General features: G+C 35.2%; 1 protein-coding gene across 1 annotated transcript; it reads left to right on the forward strand.

Moving 5' to 3' along the window:
- Positions 1-1574: 1574 nt before the first annotated feature.
- Positions 1575-19916, forward strand: rnf128a (ring finger protein 128a). The gene is made up of 7 exons (XM_073840227.1): positions 1575-2148; positions 3125-3369; positions 9611-9682; positions 10010-10092; positions 10201-10297; positions 17461-17632; positions 19181-19916. Exons 1-7 carry the CDS (start codon positions 1731-1733, stop codon positions 19270-19272), a joined length of 1179 nt encoding a protein of 392 aa, XP_073696328.1. The 5' UTR covers positions 1575-1730; the 3' UTR covers positions 19273-19916.
- The last annotated feature ends 1256 nt before the right edge of the window (positions 19917-21172 follow it).

Below are 21172 nucleotides of genomic sequence, written 5' to 3' on the forward strand. Positions count from 1 at the left end.
TATTTCAACATTAGTGAAATTACATTGTTATTCACCTGCCTTTACAATATAATTTGACACCAGTGGTGTCCATTCACTTTTGTTACAAGAGCAATTTGAACATTCTGATAGAATGTTCACTTTTGGGTCAACTATCCCTTTTAGTCACAGACTTTAAACTACAGTAATGCATTTTTATAATAACCTTCGGAATAAATGGATAAACTTAAGTAATCTCTGGACATGATTCATAATCTTAGTTCTTAATTATTAATTTTAAAAACGTTATATCCAGCTGTAAAACCAATGAAAACCATCTGCTGCAAATTTTAGCTAAAAACACAGCATCAGTGCTCGGAAATGTGAAAAATGTCTGTCTCTGCATTCAAAAGCAGATTTAAGAAGAAACTGTTTACTTTTTAAATAGGGTGAACTCAGTGAAGTGAGCCTTTTGGAAAAATTTGCAATTTAGATACCTAGATGTTTTTTTACCTATTTTGTTAACTTTAAGGTCCAGCCATAATATTTTTTATAATACATTTGAGTTCAGTTTATGTAAAGTGTTATTTGCAAGATATATACCAATAAACATTTTGAGGTCCTGTACCCCAATCTATTTCTTGATCAGCTCGTCTGGTAACGTGGGCAATCCAGGATTTATCAAAAATATTCTGCATCTTAATTAAAAACACAATGATTTATTAAAACATATGATCAGACAAACATTTTAACAACATATTTAACAAACCCCAAAAATATATAACCTAACGGTATCCACATCTCAAATCATGTGTGAAATTCCAAACGAAACGAAAAAAAATCTCCTCTTATTCTTTCTTCACTCCAAAGATTCAACTTTATGTCTCGACTTCCTTTATATTCTCTTTCTTTTCTTTATATTCTCTTTCTGCAGTCTCATTTCTGCTTTTTTAAGTCAATTATAAATATCAACTATAAAATAACCAGTGAATTTAAATTGATTTAATGAATTTGGGTGTAATTATTAAAGGTTCAAGGTCGACCCACTTTCACTTTTAACACATTCAGCCAAAGTGGGCCAGCAATATTTAAACACCTTACAAGAAAACTAACATTTTTTTAAATGTATTCTTTGTATTTTATACCCTGTTGAGGTAATATTGGTAATAAAACAGGAACTGTCCCCCTTTTGAAGTGTGGCTGCACCTACTATATTGCATCAACCAAAACTATTTTATCATTTAGAGAAATAGTGTCCCTTTTCTTAAGAACCATTGTTATGCTCTGAAAGTGTAAACCCTTTGAACAAAGTACAATCAAGCTTAAACGGCCCACTTTACCTGATGGAACACTTTACCTGAATTCACCTTACTTCAGTAGTTAAATGTGGATACATTTTAAATTCACTCACATAGTTGGCTATGTTTAGTGGAGTCACATTTCTGATATAGTAGGCTATCTGTACTTTAACTTCAAAGAAATTCTGTACTTCCTACATCCTTTAACAAACCGTATAATTAAGTCAGTATGGGTAAAGAAAAACAGCGCGTGTTGCTTTAAGAGCGGGTTGGGCGTGGCTACGAGCGCAGTGACCTCAGCGAGGTAGAGTTTCTCTTCAGTTGCGTTACTAAAACACCTGTAGGCGCTCAACAGGGAGCTATCGATTACGTGAGTTTGTGGAAACAATTTAAAACCATTTTAAAGGCAAATTTGTTTCGAGCTGTGCTTGGAACCGAATCGAAGAGAGCAGCGGCAGGGCTGGAGTGCCGATTATGGGGCTTCTTGCGAGTCGGGATGTGTTTTCGTGGCTGCTAGTGGCCTCTGTTTTCCAGGTGTCGAGTGTTGCGCAGGCCAGTTACCTGTGCACCGCATACCTGAACATTTCCTACTCAAACCCTGAAAAAAATGCAACCAACTGGTTTCGAGAGGAGATGGGGCTGTATGGGCAAGACTCACCCAAAGCTTCTGTAGCGGGGAATTTGTATTTAGCCGATCCGATCTATGGCTGTGAAGAAGACACCGTTTATCGCCAAAAGAACGAATCCAGAGGCTGGATCGCTTTAATCCAGCGCGGAAACGGATGCACTTTCAGCGACAAAATTAACGTCGCGGCCATGAACGGAGCTATCGCTGCTATCATTTTCAACGACAACGGGGCAGAAAATCGGGTCATTCAGATGTCCCACCCAGGTAAGTGACCCAACGGGCTTTGGACGACAAATTAGGTGCTGAACATTGTCAGACAGGGTCCGCTATAGGTTTTAACATGTGTGTGTATATGAAAGTTGACTTGTCTCTCATTATTCTGATCAATTCTGGCCTCTATTAGTTGCCAGTTGTACTCTAACCCGGGCGTTATGTTGTGTAAGTTGTGTAAACTTGACGGCTGATAGGACCTCCTCTACGCGGAAGAGCGCACACTCTGCTTTCGCCTGTCCAGGATATAAAAAGAAACTGGACCAGTACCGCATTTTAGAGCTGGTGCCAACTCGTTTTTAAAGCACAAACACACTTACTGAGCTCAAGTAGGAAAAATTCACTGCGTAATGACTTGATTTCCTGAAGACTTTTCTGATGACTAGTAATAAACGTGTTTTATCACGTTGTGCCATGTCATAAAACTAAAGGGTGTGTGTAGATGTTATTTGAAATGTTAAGTTTAGTATAATTAATAAATTATTATATTTTGGTTCATATTTTTTTAAATGAATCTTTTCGTCATTTTTGTTTTAAAATGTCTATTTAGTTTTTTTGTTTTAGTCATTTTAGTACATAAAGTTAAACTAAATGGAAATGAGAATTGTTGCCTTGTCAAATAGATGGTAGATTGCTTTATTATTCGTCAGATTTTTGTCATGTTCATGCAAACAAGTCATTTTTTAATTATTTGGAGTCAAAATATAAGAATGCAGAGCCCACATCTTGTTAAAAAAAACTCTGTCCTTGAACTCTGTTTCGGACAGGTGTGTCGTGCACGACATTTTCCTTTCTTAATTTATAACGTATTTTATTTGTGTACGTGTTAGTAAACACGTTTAAAGTTGCATGTTTGTCGACTCCGTCTTTCCATCTCAACCATCAGGTTGCCAAGCGCTATGGTGTGTTTTGGTTTGCGCATGCGTGCTGCTAGTGTTTTCAGTATTGGCTCATCTGTATGTGTTTCTAGGCACGACCATCGTGGCCGTTATGATTGGCAACTACCGTGGGATGGAGCTGGTCCAGCTGTTAGATAAGGGCGTGCCCGTTTCCATAGCAATAGAGGTTGGGAAGCAGCACGGTCCCTGGATGAGTCACTATTCAGTGTTTTTCGTCTCCATCTCCTTCTTCATCGTTACCGCGGCGACTGTTGGATACTTCATCTTCTACTCCGCGAGGAGACTGAACGGCCTCAGACAGCAGAACCGCACACAGGTACTTTACGCAACAATCCTGTTAATATATTGTGGTAACCACAGTTGCGCTCAAATCACATTATGACAGTAATTGCAATGCAATAAACTGAATTAACTTCCTTATAGACATTAGACTACATCCTTATAGACAGATATAATAAAACAAAGTGAGTAAATACCAATAAGAATGACTAGGAAAACAAGCACTATATGCAGGAGATTTTATGTTAATGTGTTTTTTTACACTATAACTATTAATGGAAGTAACAGCATTTTTGCATAAACTGGGTGCCTTTGTAAATTTTTGTATAGGGAAGTGTAGTTGCTGAATTACAGCTAGAAAATTATAATGTTAAAAAGATTTTTTTTTCCTTGTCATTCTTGAGCATCGTCTAAGCATATTAGAATGGAATGATTTCTGAAAGATCATGTCACACTGAAAACTGGAGTAATTGCCGTTGAAAATCACAGGGAAAAAGATAATTTTAAAATATATTAAAATGGAAAGGAGTTATTACAACTTGTAATAATATTTCACAGCATTTCTGTTTTTATTGTATTTTTGATTTAAAAAAAAATACAGCCTTGGTGAGCATAATACACTTATTTCAAAACCATTTAAAAATCTTACTGACCCCAAATAAACAGTAGTTGTTTTTTAGGTTTTGTACAAGTATATAAAGTTTTGCACTTTAAAATCATATCAGTTGCATGCAGCAACAAGAAGTGACAACTAAATTCTAGGGATGCACCGATCTGAATCGGCCGATCATGCTTGCGCGTTTTGTCAGTAAAGCCGGTTCTGTAATCAGCGGTAAATGCCATCAGGTGCCTGATTTCACGTTGAGCCGTATATACTACACACAGCCGTTGTTTACCGACGAGCTGCGCAAATCAATGTTCATTATCAGTGTGAATGTGCGCAGCTCGTCGGTAAACAACGGCTGTGTGTAGTATATACGGCTCAACGTGAAATCACGCACCTGATGGCATTTACCGCTGATTACAGAACCGGCTTTACTGACAAAACGCGCAAGTGATCGGCCGATTCATATCGGTGCATCCCTACTAAATTCAAATGTAGAGTGAATCACTTCAAATGTGATATGAAGTAAAAAATAGTTTGAAAAGTTTTAGTGTAGGTCTCAAAATTGTCATAGCTGATGAGAAAAATCAAGAAGGTCTATATAATCAGATGTTGTAGTAACTCACAGAGACATTGCTACAGTGCAGGTCAAAAGTTTACATACACCTTGCAGAATCTTCAAAATGTTAATTATTTGACCAAAATAAGAGGAATCATACAATATTCATGTTATTTTTTTTATTTACTACTGACCTGAATAAGATATTTTACATAAATTATGTTTATGTATATATATATATAGTTCACAAGAGAAAATAATAGTTTAATAAAAATGATCCTGTTCAAAAGTTTACATGCACTTGATTCTTAATACTGTGTTGTTACCAGAAAGATTTTTTTTGTTTAGTGATAGTTGTTCATGAATCCCTTGTTTGTCCTGAACAGTTAAACTGCCTGCTGTTCTTAAAAAAAAATCTTCAGGTCCCACAAATTCTTTGGTTTTTCAGCATTTTTGTGTATTTAAACCCTTTTCAATAATGACTGTATGATTTTGAGATCTATTTTTTCACACTGAGGACAACTGAGGGACTCGGATTTCCTTCTGAAGCATCAGTGAGCATTTGAACCTTCTGTAATAGTTGAATATGAGTCCCTCAGTTGTCCTCAGTGTGAAAAGATGGATCTCAAAATCATACAGTCATTGTTGGAAAGGGTTCAAATACACAAAAATGTAAAAAAAATTGTGGGACTTGATGTACAGCAGGCAGTTTAACTAACTAATAACATTTCTCTTGTGGACTGTATGTAAATGTCTTTTATGTGAAATATTCAGGTCAGTACTAAACAGAAAAAATAACATGCAGTTTGTATGATCCTCTTATTTTGGTAAAATAATTAACATTTTGCAGATTCTGCAAGGTGTACATAAAATTTTGACCTTAACTGTATATGCTCTTTATAAACTTAGGTTATTATTTCCAGTCTTTTCATCAGAGTTGGTTCTAACCATTTTGTGGTTTATGGCTTATTAAGATTTGAACAATGTACTTGCACCTCAGTTGGACTTGTTAAATAACGTTGTCGTCACAGTTGTGATAGGACTTTACCTTTTATCAAAGTTGCCATCTTTGATATTCATAGTCCGTGTCATTATTATTACAGGTGTCATTCACCGCTGTAACAAGATTAGAAAGGCCATTGACTTTGGTTACTCATTTATACAGACGGTAGCTTATCTGCCGTACAAGTGATTTTATAAACAGGGCTATATTAGAGTGTTGCTAAATGTGAATTTGAATATCCAAATACTGACTGTGTGAACCCGTGGCGATTCTACAAGACAGTATTTATCACAAAATCATAGTTTCACACTCCATGCTTGCTTGTTCATTAGTCTGGTGTAACTAGCGTCTAACTGGTTGATCTGGTTTCACATTACTGGGTTCTGAGATCATTCTTTTTTCAGCACTAATGTCATCACTGCATGTGTAGGAGTTTGCTTCTAAGGTGGCATTAGGAGTTTAGTATAAAGGAAATGTTTGAGTTTAGATAAAGTTTAACTAAAAACACAATCTTTCTTTTCCTTAACGCTTTCAGAGATTACTCCACATATACACACACACACACACACACACACACACACGTGCAGATTGGATTTTTTTCAGTTGCTACCGGGATTTTTCTTTTTGAAAAACCTGTTTTTCAAAAGGAAATACCCTAAAATATGTAAGCATATGAAAGCCAAAAGGCATTACTGTACTGAAAAAGTACCTGTTTTAGTGGTTTGTTATTTTGCTTGGGGGGGAAATGGGAAGAAAAGAATAACAGGAAAGAAAGTGGTTAAGTTAAAGGCTATGATGCCTTTTAAAGCTTTCTCCCACATTTGAATCATTGCCTGGTTAATGCTTTGTAAAATCAGGAAAATCAGACCTTACTTTCTGAGTTTGCTGTGCAGATTATTACAGCTTTAAAGAAACAGCCTCTTCTGCAAATATCTAACTGAATTACAATCATAAAGGCAATTCCTTTTATAACTCTTTATAAAAAACGAAAATGAAATCATATCCAGTCCTCCTTTTCTGCATTTTATTTTGGCTCTAGCTGTGTACTAACCATTCTATACTTTAAACCGCAAATAGACATCTATGTTAAATCACAATGTTCGTTATTTATACATCTGCTAAATGAATAGATTTAGGTGAATGAACACGAGTTGTAGGTATATGTAATTGCAGGTATAAATGTAGAAAGTAAAAAATGATATTCTTTAGTTATAGCAGAACATGTGATCTGCAGGGCTGAACGATATTGTAAAGAGTAATGTTTTTTTATTCCAGAGTAATAACTAGATTTATAGACAGGATGTTAATTGACTGGGTTTGGGTTTGTGTGAGGAATAAAAAATGTCTTCTTCAACCTGACTCAGAATTGACACTGTTGCAACAAGAGAATTTTGTGATTCATTTTCATGGAATTTTTTATTTTATATTCACTGTGTGACTCATGTTTTCGGATAACACTGTTGACTGGAAAAATCAGACAGAGCTCCAAGAAATACAGTTTTTAAAGGCTGTAAGGTATACAAAGAAGGTGGACTGTCAAGAGTTCTAGATTTACCTTTTGCTGCTGGCGAACATGTTGACAGACAAAACAAATAGCTTCTGACACAGTAAATTACAGTGAGTTAGTCATTTGTCATTGTGTCTCAGTTCTTGGGCATTAGTATGATGTTTATTTCCTCACTAGGACATTCTTAGGTCTTGCATGAATGCATGTATACTGTTTGAGATAACTAGCCTTATGGACATTAGTCAGAATAGTGGCATATTTAATTTATGAAAAGAGTGAAAACGAGGCTGTGGAATAGAAGTATAGTGTGTTTAATAGATTGTACTGTTTAACAACATACAACTGGTGAATCTTTCTGAAAACTTTCAGTAGACAAACTCCATAGAACAGTTTTGAAAGTTGTGAAAATTACATGATCTGTGCCATTGTGAAGACTGTACATTTATCCCTCACAGCATCTGGGTTAAATTAAATATGGCATCTAGTCAGTAGTAGTCAGTAGTGTTTTATATTGGTAAATGTTCTGTTGTATTAAATTTATATACACTACCAGTCAATAGTTTTTGGCAGTTAGATTTGTAATGTTTTTTAAAGAAGGCTCTTCTGATCACCAAGACAGTACAGCAAAAATTTTACTATTTAAAATAACTTTTCTATTTAAATAAATGTTAAAATGCAATTTATTCCTGTGATTTATAGTTTTTTTTGTTTTTTTTGATGAATAGAAAGTAAGCAGGAAACAGGAAGAAATCTTTTGTAACATTATAAATGTCTTTATCATTACTTTTAAGCATCCTTGCCAAATAAAAGTATTCATTTCTATAATTTCTCCTCCCAAAAAATGTTTAATATATATTTAATATATGTACTGGCTCTAAGTTTTTGAATGGTATAGTGTGTAATGCTACAAAAGCTTTTTATTTCAGATAAATGCTGATCTTTTCTGATCTTCTATTTATCAAAGAATCCTGAAAGAAATGTACTCAGCTGTTTTAAATATTGATAATAATAATAATAATAAAGCAATGTTTCTTGAACAGCAAATCGGCATATTAGAATGATTTCTGAAAGATCATGTTGCACTCAATTTAACTTTGATCACAGGAATAAATTATCTTTTAAAATATATTCAAAAAGAAAGCAGTTATTTTAAATGGTAAAAATATTTCACAGTATTACTGACGTTACTGTATTTTGGATACTTCTTTAAAAAACATTAAAAAAATCTTACTATCCAAAAACATTTGACTGGTAGTCTATATAAATGTAGAATATTGAATAAAAATCAGTCGTACTAAAATACTCTAAATACTTCAGCTTTGATTATTAACCGCTTTAGATTTGAAGTTTTGAAATTGTTTTATGAATGATTTTTTTTTTTCCAGATGCCTTCATATTTTGACTCCAAGGTGATTTTACTATTTTACTATTCATTTCTGTTACTCCATACTCACATATTAGACTGTAGAGTATATTTATTCTAAGATATTCACATTTGTCTGTTCATCCAGATCACTTCAAAAGTGTTTCTTGTTTCTTAGCTACAGCGTTTATTGTGAAACGTGACGTCAGCCGCCACAGTGGCTGGTAGACAAGACATATTACTTGGCACTGTGCAAAAAATACCTGCATTTGATTAGTGTTAATTTCTCACCTCTTTTTGAGTAGTGCTAGAGGAAGTTTAATGCATTGTGGATTTGGTTTCAGTCCGACAGGGGATTCATATTACTCTGTGTGAATACACACTTTACTGTCTCGCTGTGAAAAACACACACGGGGTTGAGAAGGCCTGCTGTTTAGTCTGTGAACACATGCTGGCACAAACACGCACACACACACACTGAAGAGTTTATTGTGAGCATCTCTGGGGTGAGTTACTCGAGCCCGGCAGGGATGTCTATGTCTGTTATATAAACCTTTTCCATTCATTGCTAAATGTTTTGTGAGGTTGAATACAACATGTCTATTTAAATTCTAGAAACTGTTGCCCTGTTTTAATATACAAAATGCTTTATTAGGAATGTAAGAAATGAGAGATGACCAAAAAAAATATTTTTGACTTCTTAAAGAAGAGAAGAATATTTGTAAATTTTCTTGCGTAAGAGGAAAGTCTTGCCCCAGTTTCGTAAGCATTCATACAATGGTTAATTATGAAACCTAACCAGCAATTAAGTTCCTTTTCCTGTCTGTGAAAGTGTTGAATCTGGATTAATTAACTCTTTTGTATGTGTGAATGTGTTTTAGCTAGAGCTTCTTTTCTTTTTTTGGTTATCTAATGCATTGACGTTCATACATTTTTAAGTGTGTCTCCAGTGTCTGCATTCTTGTGAATGACTAAGCAGTATAGTTCTCTCACTGTGGGAGTTTATTTTTTCTAAAAGGTCAATGTTAAATTTCCTTTATATTTGCTTAATAATACTGATCTTTGTTGTAGGTGTTTGTGTAGCAGAGCAAACACATCTGAGTGAGCACACTTTGTGTTGATACTCGCGTTACAGTTCTAAAGTATTCATACACTTCCTGAAAAACCAGTGAGACCAGTCCAAAAATACCAAGACAAGCACACATCACAAGCTCTGTTTGTTTGTTCTCTTTTTTTTTTCAGAAAAAGCTGAAAGCTGAAGCAAAGAAGGCGATTGGCCAGCTGCAGGTCCGCACACTGAGACAAGGGGATCAGGTATATTAAAACATTTAAATACAGACATGCACATGTAAATACAGACAAATTAGTCTCTATTTATTTTTAAGAGATTTCTGATTGGCCCTGTGTTTTGTTTGTATTTATATTGTTCATATTTTTATTTATGAATTTGTATTTGTAAATGTTTGTGGGTTATGCTTTCATTCTCATGTTGCTTTATTCTTAAAATAAAAATAGGGGTGGTACATTTTTTTAAGGCCACGTATGTAACATAATAGTGTAAAGAAAGATATACACAGAACTTGAAGAACCTTCAGTTTAAACAATTTTTTGATGATTTGTTTCTATGTGTTTGTTTTACAGGAGACTGGCCCTGATGCTGATGCCTGTGCAGTGTGTATTGAGTCGTATAAACCAGGAGATGTACTATCAATTCTCACATGCAAGTATGTCTTTTACTCCATTCCATTCTCCCTCAATATTTTAATCAGATTTTTTTTCCCGCCTTTCTTTTCTTAATGTTGCTGGACTGTTGTGTTTTTTCGTGTTTGCAGTCATTTGTTCCATAAATCTTGCATAGAGCCATGGCTACTGGAGCACAGAACCTGCCCAATGTGCAAGTGTGACATCCTTAAAGCCCTTGGAGTTGAGGTGAGTTTTCAAACTAAGAGTGAAGTCCAACTTTCGACTTCAAAAAATAAAAGTCTTTTTCAGTTCCCTACATTTATGTGAGACACAGACATTAAAGGGGTCCTATTATGCTCTTTTACAAAGTCGTTATTTTGTTTTGGGGGTGGACTAGAACATACTCTCATGCTTGGTGGTTCAAAAAACTTTTTTCACAAGATTTACATTATTACAATAGCTTTCTCCCCAGGATGGCACAAATGGCTTGATTAGTTCCGGGTTTGATGAAGATCCGCCTTCTGAAAAACAAAATGTGTTGTGATTGGTTAGCAGTCCCACTGCGTTGCAATTGGCGAACTGCTTAGACGGCGTTCAGTACTGCCACGCCCCTTCCCAAAGCAGTTTAAAGTGAGATTAAAGTAATTCTTACATTTTAAATATGGATATTTTTCTTACAAAAACACATCGGATCGCTAAAGGAGGCTTTTACTGACCCCCCCCCCCCCCCCCCCCCTCCGGAGCCATGTGAGGCACTTTTTATTATGGGTCGGCTTATTTTGGGCTGATGGAGAGAAACACCAGTCTATGATCTTCTAAAGCTTGGGAGTGCCAGGATTATTTTTAATATAACTCTGATTGCATTCATCTGAAAGAGTCATATACACCTAGGATGCATGGAGGGTGAGTAAATAATCCGCAACAGTAGTGTTGGTCCTATCGTCAGCCTACGAGATCGCAGATGCATTATATTATCATTATTGTGCTAATTTATTTAATTATATACATGCCCGGAACCATTTCCACCATAAGGCTAGTGAAGCTATCTACACTGTATGATGAATAAATCTCTTACCACACACTGCACACGTCTACAGTACGGCTCCAACGTGACCACCGATTATCATCACTCTATTCAATGCTTGTGTTTACATCAGCCGCTGCTCCGTGTGTGTTTCGACCCTCTATACCGCACTTCAATGGCGTGGCTCCAGCGCGGTGACCGAAGCAGTTTGCGGACACTTTAGTCAATGCTCGCGTTTATACGAACCACCCTGCGGCTCCCTGAAGCATCCCAGAAGCAGCTATCCATGCTACATTGCCAAAGTTAGGTGAATCCCCCACTTTGTCCCTCCCCACTAGAGCTGCATGATTCTGAATAAAATGAGAATCAAGATTTTTTTGCTCAGAATAAAGATCACGATTCTCTCACGATTCTGGAGAACTTCTTTATTTTAAAGATTTACCCCTGAACATTAGGTTATCAAACAGCAGTAAAATAGCAGTGAAATAAGACAAAATAAACTTTACTTTAAATTAAAAAAAAAATGTAGTGAAAAATAATGTAATAATGTAAACAAAAAAAATCACCATTAAACATTAAAAAATAAACATACAAAGGTGTCAGAGTAAAGCGATTTTAAAGATTCTTAGCTAGAAACACTTGCCTATCAACATCACCGTCCTCTCTGTGGGATGCCCAAGTTTACTTCACCATTTTACAAATAAATCCTAATCTAATCATGACAAACTATATATCGTTGGAAAGGTCTAAGGCTCCTAAATACATATTTGACTTTTTTGTGTTACAAATTATGTAGGAAAATAATTTATGACAAGAGTTTCATAGATTAATTTATGACAAGAGTGCACCTCAGAAATCTACTTCATAACAGGAGTTCTGACCTTTTTCACAAACAGACTTTCTTGTTGCCTTTTTCCCTTTTACACATTAGAAATAATAAGAAATGATATATCAGATGAAAACTTAAAATTTCAAAATTCATCCTTTGGAATGCCATTTTAAAATCAGTCATTGCATTAACATGGAAAATGTACATCAAAATCATATTACTAAATGTTCTTGTTCATGAATTATAAAGATTTAAGATTCAATTCTTCATTTTCACGTCTCTGTTCAAAAATGGGAGTAACAGTTAAGGGGTTAATGGATCCTCATGCTCATAAGGTTCCATTGCTCTGCTGGTCCATAAATCTGGCACGATCAAAGTACTCTTTCAGTATTCAAAGTGCAAATAGTGACCGAATTTTCCAAGCATGATACAGAGCTATCTACACAACTACACAAATTATTATAGCCCACATACTAATAACAGCCTAGATATTTTATGTAGCTTAATTTGTTGAATTGGGGAGTCGCTCTCTAAATGCAAATAGCTTTTGAATGCGCGTGCGGGTTTTACTTTTGGTTTCGTTTTAACGACCGCGCGAAACTCTCGGCGACGCTGAGCGTGCATTCTACAATACAAGAGATTACCTTAATAAAACCATTTGAAAGTGGGTGGACACCAACGGGATTTTGAAAAGCGTGTCCCCAGTGGAAATTACGCCCCTGTGTGAGTGGAACTCTGCCGCTGAGTTATCATTTGATGTGAATGAATGCCGCGTTGTACAGTATATTGAGACGGAGGCGCCATGAATTGCATCTGACAGAATGTGCGCTGAAGATGAAGTTTAAATGGTTATGTAATGTTGAAGAGAACGGCGAACTTGTCACTGCATCAGCTCACAGCAGTTTGTGCAGTAATTAGGCTAGCAAAAGTTTTGTAAAATACAAATAAAATATAATTGGCTGAATCGTATAAATGCTGGATTAAGATCGTGAGGGGGGTCGAATCGAGATCGCGATCTTTTAACGATTAATTGTGCAGCTCTACTCCCCACCCACCAACAATTTTAATTACCGTAGGCCGGATTTATTTGAATGATATTCTAATGGGCTGCGTTGTGACATCAAAGCATCCAGAAAACAAATGCTGTAGTCCAAAGGAGCTGTTCATTGTAGTTCTTGAAAAGGGATTTTTTTTAAAACTAAATATCTTCCTTTGGAGTAGGCTTTGAGATTTGTAACTCTAGATGCTTTGTATGCCCAAACATACATGCCACACACTGGCTAAAATTCAAAAAGTGAAAAAGCATAATAGAATTTATTTTTCAAGCATTCTTATCAGAAGCCATTTTCATTCTTTCAACCATTTAATAAACTGCATGCACTAGGGATGCAACAATACAGTTAGTCCACGGTTCAATACGTATCTCGGTTTTTAACCACGGTTTTAGGTTCGGTTCGGTTCTGATATCTTGCCACTTCAGTGTGGGTTTTTTTGGAACAAATTAACAAAATACTCCTGTAAACCTCTGCACACTAGATAGAGTGTGGTTGTATGTGTCTGCTTAATTTTTCTTTTGAGAGAGGTATAATTTTTTTAGACTTTTACGCAAAATAGAATGGGTTTCATTCATACTGGATGCCAGAGGGCGCCCTTGTGCAAAAACAAAACAAAACACATCAAAGAAGTAGCGCTAATAACGCTCCGTTCCAGCTTCTCTAATATGGATAAAAGCATCGCTATTGCTGTAACTTATTAAAAACAAGATATAACGGTAAACGTTTTGAATGATGAAATCTAAGGACAATAAACACTCGTCTGCAATAATATATGGTTTATCTGTGTTCTTCAAGCCATCTCGGGTATTTTCATAAGCCATTGCTAATTGACATACATTGAATATGAGTATAGAATTTATCGTCTGCCTCATTCTGTGATGAGAATCCACATCAGATCACAACATAAGGAAGTTATTTCAAACACTCGACTGATGTTGTGAATTAAAAACAAGTTATAATGTTTTTGTAACTTGTTTTTATAACTTTTGTTGGACAACAGGTTTAGAAAGGCTTATCATTGCATGTCTTTAGAATGGAAGATGCTCTGCGTGTTGCGTTATTTTTTTCAAATATAAGAGGGGAAGCGTTTTCTCATTTTAGCACATGAAATCGTGGGCAAACATACAGCAAATTCCAAGAGAAATAAAAGGAAGGAATTCATTTAGATGCAAAACCGAAAAACCGCAATTCACAAGCGCGTATTGAACCGTGGATGTCGTACCGAACGGTTCGATATTATATTGAGTATTGTGACATCCCTAGCATGCACAGGATTTTGGGGTATCCAAGGCAGAGGATCAGATGGAGGCAGGATGATACATAAAAAATTTAAAGGCCTTAAAGGGTTCGTTCACCCAAAAAAGAAAATTCTGTCATTAATTACCCGCCCTCATGTTGTTCCAAACCTGCAAGATCTTTGTTCATCTTCAGAACACAAATTAAGATATTTCTGATGAAATTCGAGAGCTTTCTGACCCTGCATAGACTGCTACACAACTGACAAGTCGAAGGCATAGAAAGGTAGTAAGATATTGTTAAAATAGTCCATGTGACATCAGTGGTTGTGCTATCTATGCAAGGTCAGAAAGCTCTTGGATTTCCTAAAAAAAATCTTAATTTTTGTTCTGAAGATGAACAATGGTATTACAGGTAATTAAGAAAAGAATTTTCATTTTTGGCTGAACTATCTCTTTAATGCCTTTTGGATACGACCTGATAAGGTGTCATTTTTCAGGTTTCCGACACAGTCTTAGTGGTAACACACTAAAACAATAAGAAGATAAAAGCTGAACAGTTGAAATCCAAACAAACTGTAACTTTCCTCTTCCCTCAGTGTTAGTTTATAGTCTAAGCAAGACAATTTAAATTCTTGAAAAATTACATTACTAAAGCAGCATTACTAAATATTAATTCAAAAGGGAGAGGAAACGAGACCAAGTTGTTTCTGTTACTCTTGTGGTAGGCAAAAAGGGAACAAATGTTTAAAAGCTTGGGTGAAATCCTGGTTCCATGTGAGACAAGTCATGTGTATAGAGCACTTGAGTTCTGAGTCACGCAGAGTGTAACAGAGAGCAGAAGTTCATTGATGTTTGTGTTGACCAATGTTGGGAGAGATATTGTGTTCTTTGGTCTTTGGTCACCTTCATAAATTAAATCATTTATTGTGGCTTTGAGTTAAGGAAGATAGAGCACCATCAGCAGTGACATGCCTCAGCTCAAAGTTTATTTGTTACATGTTTAACTGAGGCAATAAAATGCTATTTCCTGAAATTACATATGCATTATAGAACATGACAAGACTACTGTTCAGTAGTTTGGCCTCAGTAAGATTTTTGTTGTTAAAAAAACCTTTTATTTGGCAAGGGTGCATTAAAGTGAATAAAAGTGACAGTGAAAACTTTTTAATGCTACGTAAGATTTCTACTTCACGTAAATGTTGTTCTGTTGAACTTTCTATTCATCCATTCAAAAGATCACCTTTTCAACATTTATAGTTAGAAATATTTCTTGAGCAACAAATCAGCATTTTAAAATTATTGTGAAGGATAATGTGACACTGAAGACCGGAGTTTTCAATCAAGCTTTGCCATCACAGAAATAAATTACATTTTATGGTATAATAGAAAAGGTTTAGTAGTTTTTGTTGAATTTTTTATAAACTTAATGTAGCTTTTTTTTAAAAAGAACAGTAATGTATATTATTGTCACAATATACATTTATACATTTTATACAGCAATGTGATTCAATATACATATATGTGATTAAAGTCATATTTAAAATAAATAGAAAAAAATAGGAATGGGTTTTGACACAAATTTCAGGATTTAATTCAGTTCCGATTCACAAGCTTTAGCACCAAATCCCAAATCTTGTGATTCGATTTCTGGTTTGATTCCATTCAGTATTGATTATTTTGGAGATATATCTATATCAGGTACAGTACATGTTAAATTTTCTAAAGGAAAATAAATCTCTCAAGTTCAACTAATTCTGTAAAATACCAAAAAGCTCCTCTCTAGAGGTCATTATATGGTGACTGAATGTGTTTTTTTTCTAAGGTAAATGTGATGTTACATAACATTGTTTACAAGCTGTTATATTGACGTCTTATGCTGACTAAGTGATTACATGAGACAGGATACAGATTAAGTTGTACTCTTACTTTTAACATACCTTTGGTTGTTTATTCATTTTTATTTTGTTCTGTAATTGGTTAAACAGTGCCAAAATGGTCTTAATTGTTTGAATACTGTAATAAAATAGACAGAATTTGAAATCTGAGACTTTTTCATATCAAAAGTAATAAAGCACAAACTTTATTGTGATTTATTGGATGGGAGACGTCCTACAATGTTTCTTCCATTAACTGAAAACAGCCTAGGCTAATTGAGAAATGTATATTTTTTACCCAGCCTTAAAAAAAATGTAATAGTATTGATTTAGAACAGAAAGGCTATGGTGGTATTTGCCTTTCTGCTGCAGTGAGACATAACTAGGATTTTTCCTGGCCTTAGTCCTGCTCACCTCGGTGAAAATATGACAGATTAGGCAGCACACCTATGGTGTTACACTCTGTTGCCCGCACTGTCCTTTGTAAGTCTCTTTGATCCTGCTCCCGAATCAGGCAGAAGTACAGCCAGACAGGTTGCTTTAGATGGTGTTACCTGTGGACTCATCCTTCACCTAACAAGCAGTGATAAGGGAAAAAAAGTCCAGTGTTCTGTCTTATAAATGCATGTTTTCTATGTGGTGCATTGCAGTGTTCTCATTGTCACACTAGCTAGTTTTAACCATAAAACACATATTTTCGCTATTTGCACTGAGCAACTATTTCATCTTTCGGTAAGGCAGAAATTGTTGCCGTCTCTAGTGTCCTGTTGGTATTTAATCTCAGCCCTAATATAAGGCAGCTTGTTCTCCAAGGACCGGGCATTGGCTGGCAGTATACTGGAAAGATTGGGTTGATACCCTAGGTACAGACTGTTCTGAACACCGGAGCATCTTCAACTATTCTTCTTGTACCTTGGGAGCTTACTTTTGTTCTGCCTGTTCCAAAAAATCTCCTTGACTCAAGGTGACAAAAACAGCATACCTGTTGTAAGGGGTGTTTATGAAAAAGTGTTGTTATAAAGTAAATAACTGTTCCTGATGTGTCCTCATATTGGCCGTCCTGTCATGAAACTTTATTACAGTAACTAAAGATTGGGTGGATCCTTTCTCACTTGTTGTAGTAAAGATAGATTGCATTTACAGAAACTGAGCTGTTGCTTAGTCACTGTGCCCTGCGTATACGGAAATCAGGAGAATTAACTCCGTCTGTTCTTCCTCCTTTGGCAGTTTTTATTTAACAGCCTGGTTGTATTCATTTCATTTCAAGTCCAAGTCTGTAATTGGAGGAAATGTCTAGTTTTCAGTTTTGAACATTCACCAACACGCGCACACACAAACTTGGCTAGATATTTGCTGAAATGTTATTTTCTGAATTTCTCTTTCTTGTAGATGGATGTGGAGGAGCAGCCACAGATTTCAGTGCCTGATTTCAGATCTTTTTCTCCCTCTGAAGACCTGCACAGTGAGACAGAATCACACACACACAGTGAGACTGCATCCTCTGGATACGCATCCATGCATGGAACTGAACACCTCGCTGCTGCTGAAGGCTTACAAAATGGTATGAAAAACGCACACAATCACATTTCTCTCAGTATTTAGGAATCCATCCCCAACTTGCTAATTATACTACTTAACTTTTGTATACAGATATACTGAAAGTCAGAGTATCTGTGTTGAATGTCACACAATAATGTTAACAGAGTCATAGAAACATTCATTTACATATACATGTTAGTTGTAAGTGTGAATAACAGGACACAATGGTAGAATTCTATATATAGTTGAGGTCAAACATTTACATACACCTTGCAGAATCTGCAAAATGTTAATTATTTTACCAAAATAAGAGCATGTTATTTTTTTTTATTTAGTACTGATCTGAATAAGATATTTCACATAAGACGTTTACATATAGTCCACAAGAGAAAATAATAGTTGAAATTATAAAAACGACCCTGTTCACATGTTTACATACACTTGATTCTTAATACTGTGTTGTTACCTGAATGACCCACAGCTGTGTTTTTTTTTTTTTTTGTTTAGTGATAGTTGTTCATGAGTCCCTTCTTCTGAACAGTTTGTTGTTGTTGTTTTTTTAGCATTTTTGTGTATTTGAACCCTTTCCAACAATGACTGTCTGATTTAGAGATCCATCTTTTCACACTGAGGACAACTGAGGGACTCAAATGCTACTATTACAGAAGGTTCAAATGCTCACTGATGCTTCAGAAGGAAACGTGATGCTTTGAGAGCCAGGGGTGTAAACTTTTAAACAGAATGAAGATGTGTACATTTTTCTTATTTTGCCCAAATATCCCTTTTTTCTATTTAGTACTGCCCTTCAAAAGTTACAGAAGATACTTACATGTTTCCTATAAGTCAAAATAAGTTAAATTACCCTGATCTTCAACTTAAAGTTTTCACCCCCAGTTTATAATGCATTGTTTTTTTTCCTTGTGGAGCATCAGTGAGTGTTTGAACCTTCTGTAATAGTTGCATATGAGTCCCTCAGTTGTCCTCAGTGTGAAAAGATGGATCTCAAAATCATAGTCATTGTTGGAAAGGGTTCAAATACACAAAAATGCTGAAAAAAATTAAATTAAATAAAAATTGTGGGACCTGAAGGTTTTTTCTGAAGGACAGCAGGTAGTTTAACTGGGACAAACAAGGGACTCATGAACAACTATCACAAAAAAAAATAAAAAAAAATCTGTGGATCATTCAGGTAGCATAAAAGTGTGTGTAAACTTTTGAACATTTTTTATAAATTCAACTATTATTTTCTTATGTAGACTATATGTATATGTCTTTTATGTGAAATATCTTATTCAGGTCAGTACTAAATAAAAAGAACATGCATTTTGTATGATCCCTTTTGTTTTGATAAAATAATTAACATTTTGCAGATTCTGCAAGGTGTATATAAATTTTTGACTTCAACTGTATTTTTGCAGCCTAAAATTTAATTTGCTGCAGATTTTCTTAAAAGATGTTTATAATCATGTAATAATCATGATGTACTTGTGTAATTAGTTAATGAATAGAAAAATAAACTTCTGGAACCATGGTGTGATTTTGGTCTTTTTTTCATCTGATTGTTTTGCAGGTGTGCAAGAGGAGCAGTTGGATGCATCACCTCATTATGACAATCTTGCCTTCGAGGGTGACGTTCACAACCGGAATGAAGTCAGGACCTGAGCAGCACAAACAAACACTGATAGAATGCACTCAAACACAAGAATGATGGGTTTTGATTTGAGGACTTATATCAAAGCACTGCTGAGCCCTTTTCTGATTAGTTTCTGACTAAGTGCCTATAAATTCTCTCTCTCTCTCTCTGTGACTGTCTCTGTGGGTGATCACAATGATTTCTAGATTATTCAGAGGTCATGTTTTAATTGTCTGTGGTTAATTGAGGGTATTATGATTTCTGATTCAGGGTTTAATTCCCCACTGTGGTTGTGTTCAGGGTTTGAGACTCACAGCCTTCCATAAGCGTGATGAGCAGCTGTGGAGACACAGAGAGAGAGAGAGAGTGCTCCACCTGCTGTAAATCAGTGGACTTAATGCAAACTGTACTTTCCCCCTGTTTTCGTGGCTTATTAAATTATATTGTTCCACTTTTGATGGAAATTTTAAAATTCAGAAATATTGTGCCTTACACACACTTATGTATGTGTGCAAATGTATATTACTCACTGCATAGATATAATAGGGATGGTTTTAAAGGAATAAGTTCTCGGTTTTAATATTTAAATAAGGGATGAAAATATTTCTTTACTCTTTCAAATGAATAGTACTGACATTTAAAATTAACATTGTAAATAAAATCTTTTATGAAATTGCCTGTGTGTGATTACTCTTATTCAGTTATTTCTTATGAGGTTAACTATTCCCAAATGTGTGTTCTTCTGCAGATTATTAAATCCAACAAACCAAAAACAAAATAGACCGCTTTCTAAAAGTAATGACTCTTATAATTTGATTCTTTTTATTGAATCAAAAACACATCATAAATGAGCTGTATTTAAATTACTATGAATCACTTAATGAACTGCAAATTATTAAGATATATATAGACTACCAGTCAAAAGTTTTAGAAAATAAGAAGTCTCTTCTGTTCACCAAGCGTGCATTTATTTGATCCAAAATACAGCAAAAGCATTAATATTGTGAAATATTTTTACTGTTTAAAATGACTGCTTTCTATTTGAATTTAATCATTTATTCCTGCATCAAAGCATTATTATAATTATCCTAATTTGATTTCTTATCATTTAATTATTTTTAGTGAATCAAAAACACTTATCTTAAATTAGCTGTAACTAAATTATTATGAATCACTTAAAGGTGCCATAGAATGTAAAACTGTATTTACCTTGGCATAGTTGAATATTAACAGTTGTGTACATGGACATGACATACCGTGAGTCTCAAACACCATCGTTTCCTCCTTCTTATATAAATCTGATGTTTGCAAAAGACCACTGAAAAATAGGCTAATCCTAACATAACACAGACTATTACGTAAGAGTTGCGATCATTAATAGTTACGCCCCCAACATTTGCATAGCCCAATCATCAATAGTTCTGCAGCTAGGCTATTGTGAAAAAAAAAACAAAGTGAGGACAATAGCGAAAATGGCAGATCACGGGAATAAATGTTATGTTCCAGGTTGTGCAGCGGATGTTAAGTGCAGGGATGGTTAGTGTCTGTAACTTACTCAGAAAGGCAAGGAAAACAAATAAGGCATTCTAATAAAATAAGGCGAGCCACTTAAGGGACATGGTTAGCTTACTGCTAGCGGTAGCCTGTTATATTGCAGTACATAAGATTTCACTTAGCACATAAATGGAGAGCTGGAGAAATGACTGCGCTGACGATGGCGAATGATTTACAGATTCTGAGCATTACTAACAAGCATCTAATCTTATGTGGTAAGTACTGCCGCTGCAGTATACCGTTACACAGAGCACATGCGATCACAAAAGTAAAAATAAAATGATCGTACATTCAAAACGGCAGTTTCAGTAAACCACATATTAATAGCGGCTCGAGCTCCGTGATTAAATATATATTTTCCTCCATGTGCGAGCT

The sequence above is a fragment of the Garra rufa genome, chromosome 5 (genome assembly GCF_049309525.1).
Source record: "Garra rufa chromosome 5, GarRuf1.0, whole genome shotgun sequence".
In the NCBI taxonomy this organism is placed as follows: domain Eukaryota; kingdom Metazoa; phylum Chordata; class Actinopteri; order Cypriniformes; family Cyprinidae; genus Garra; species Garra rufa.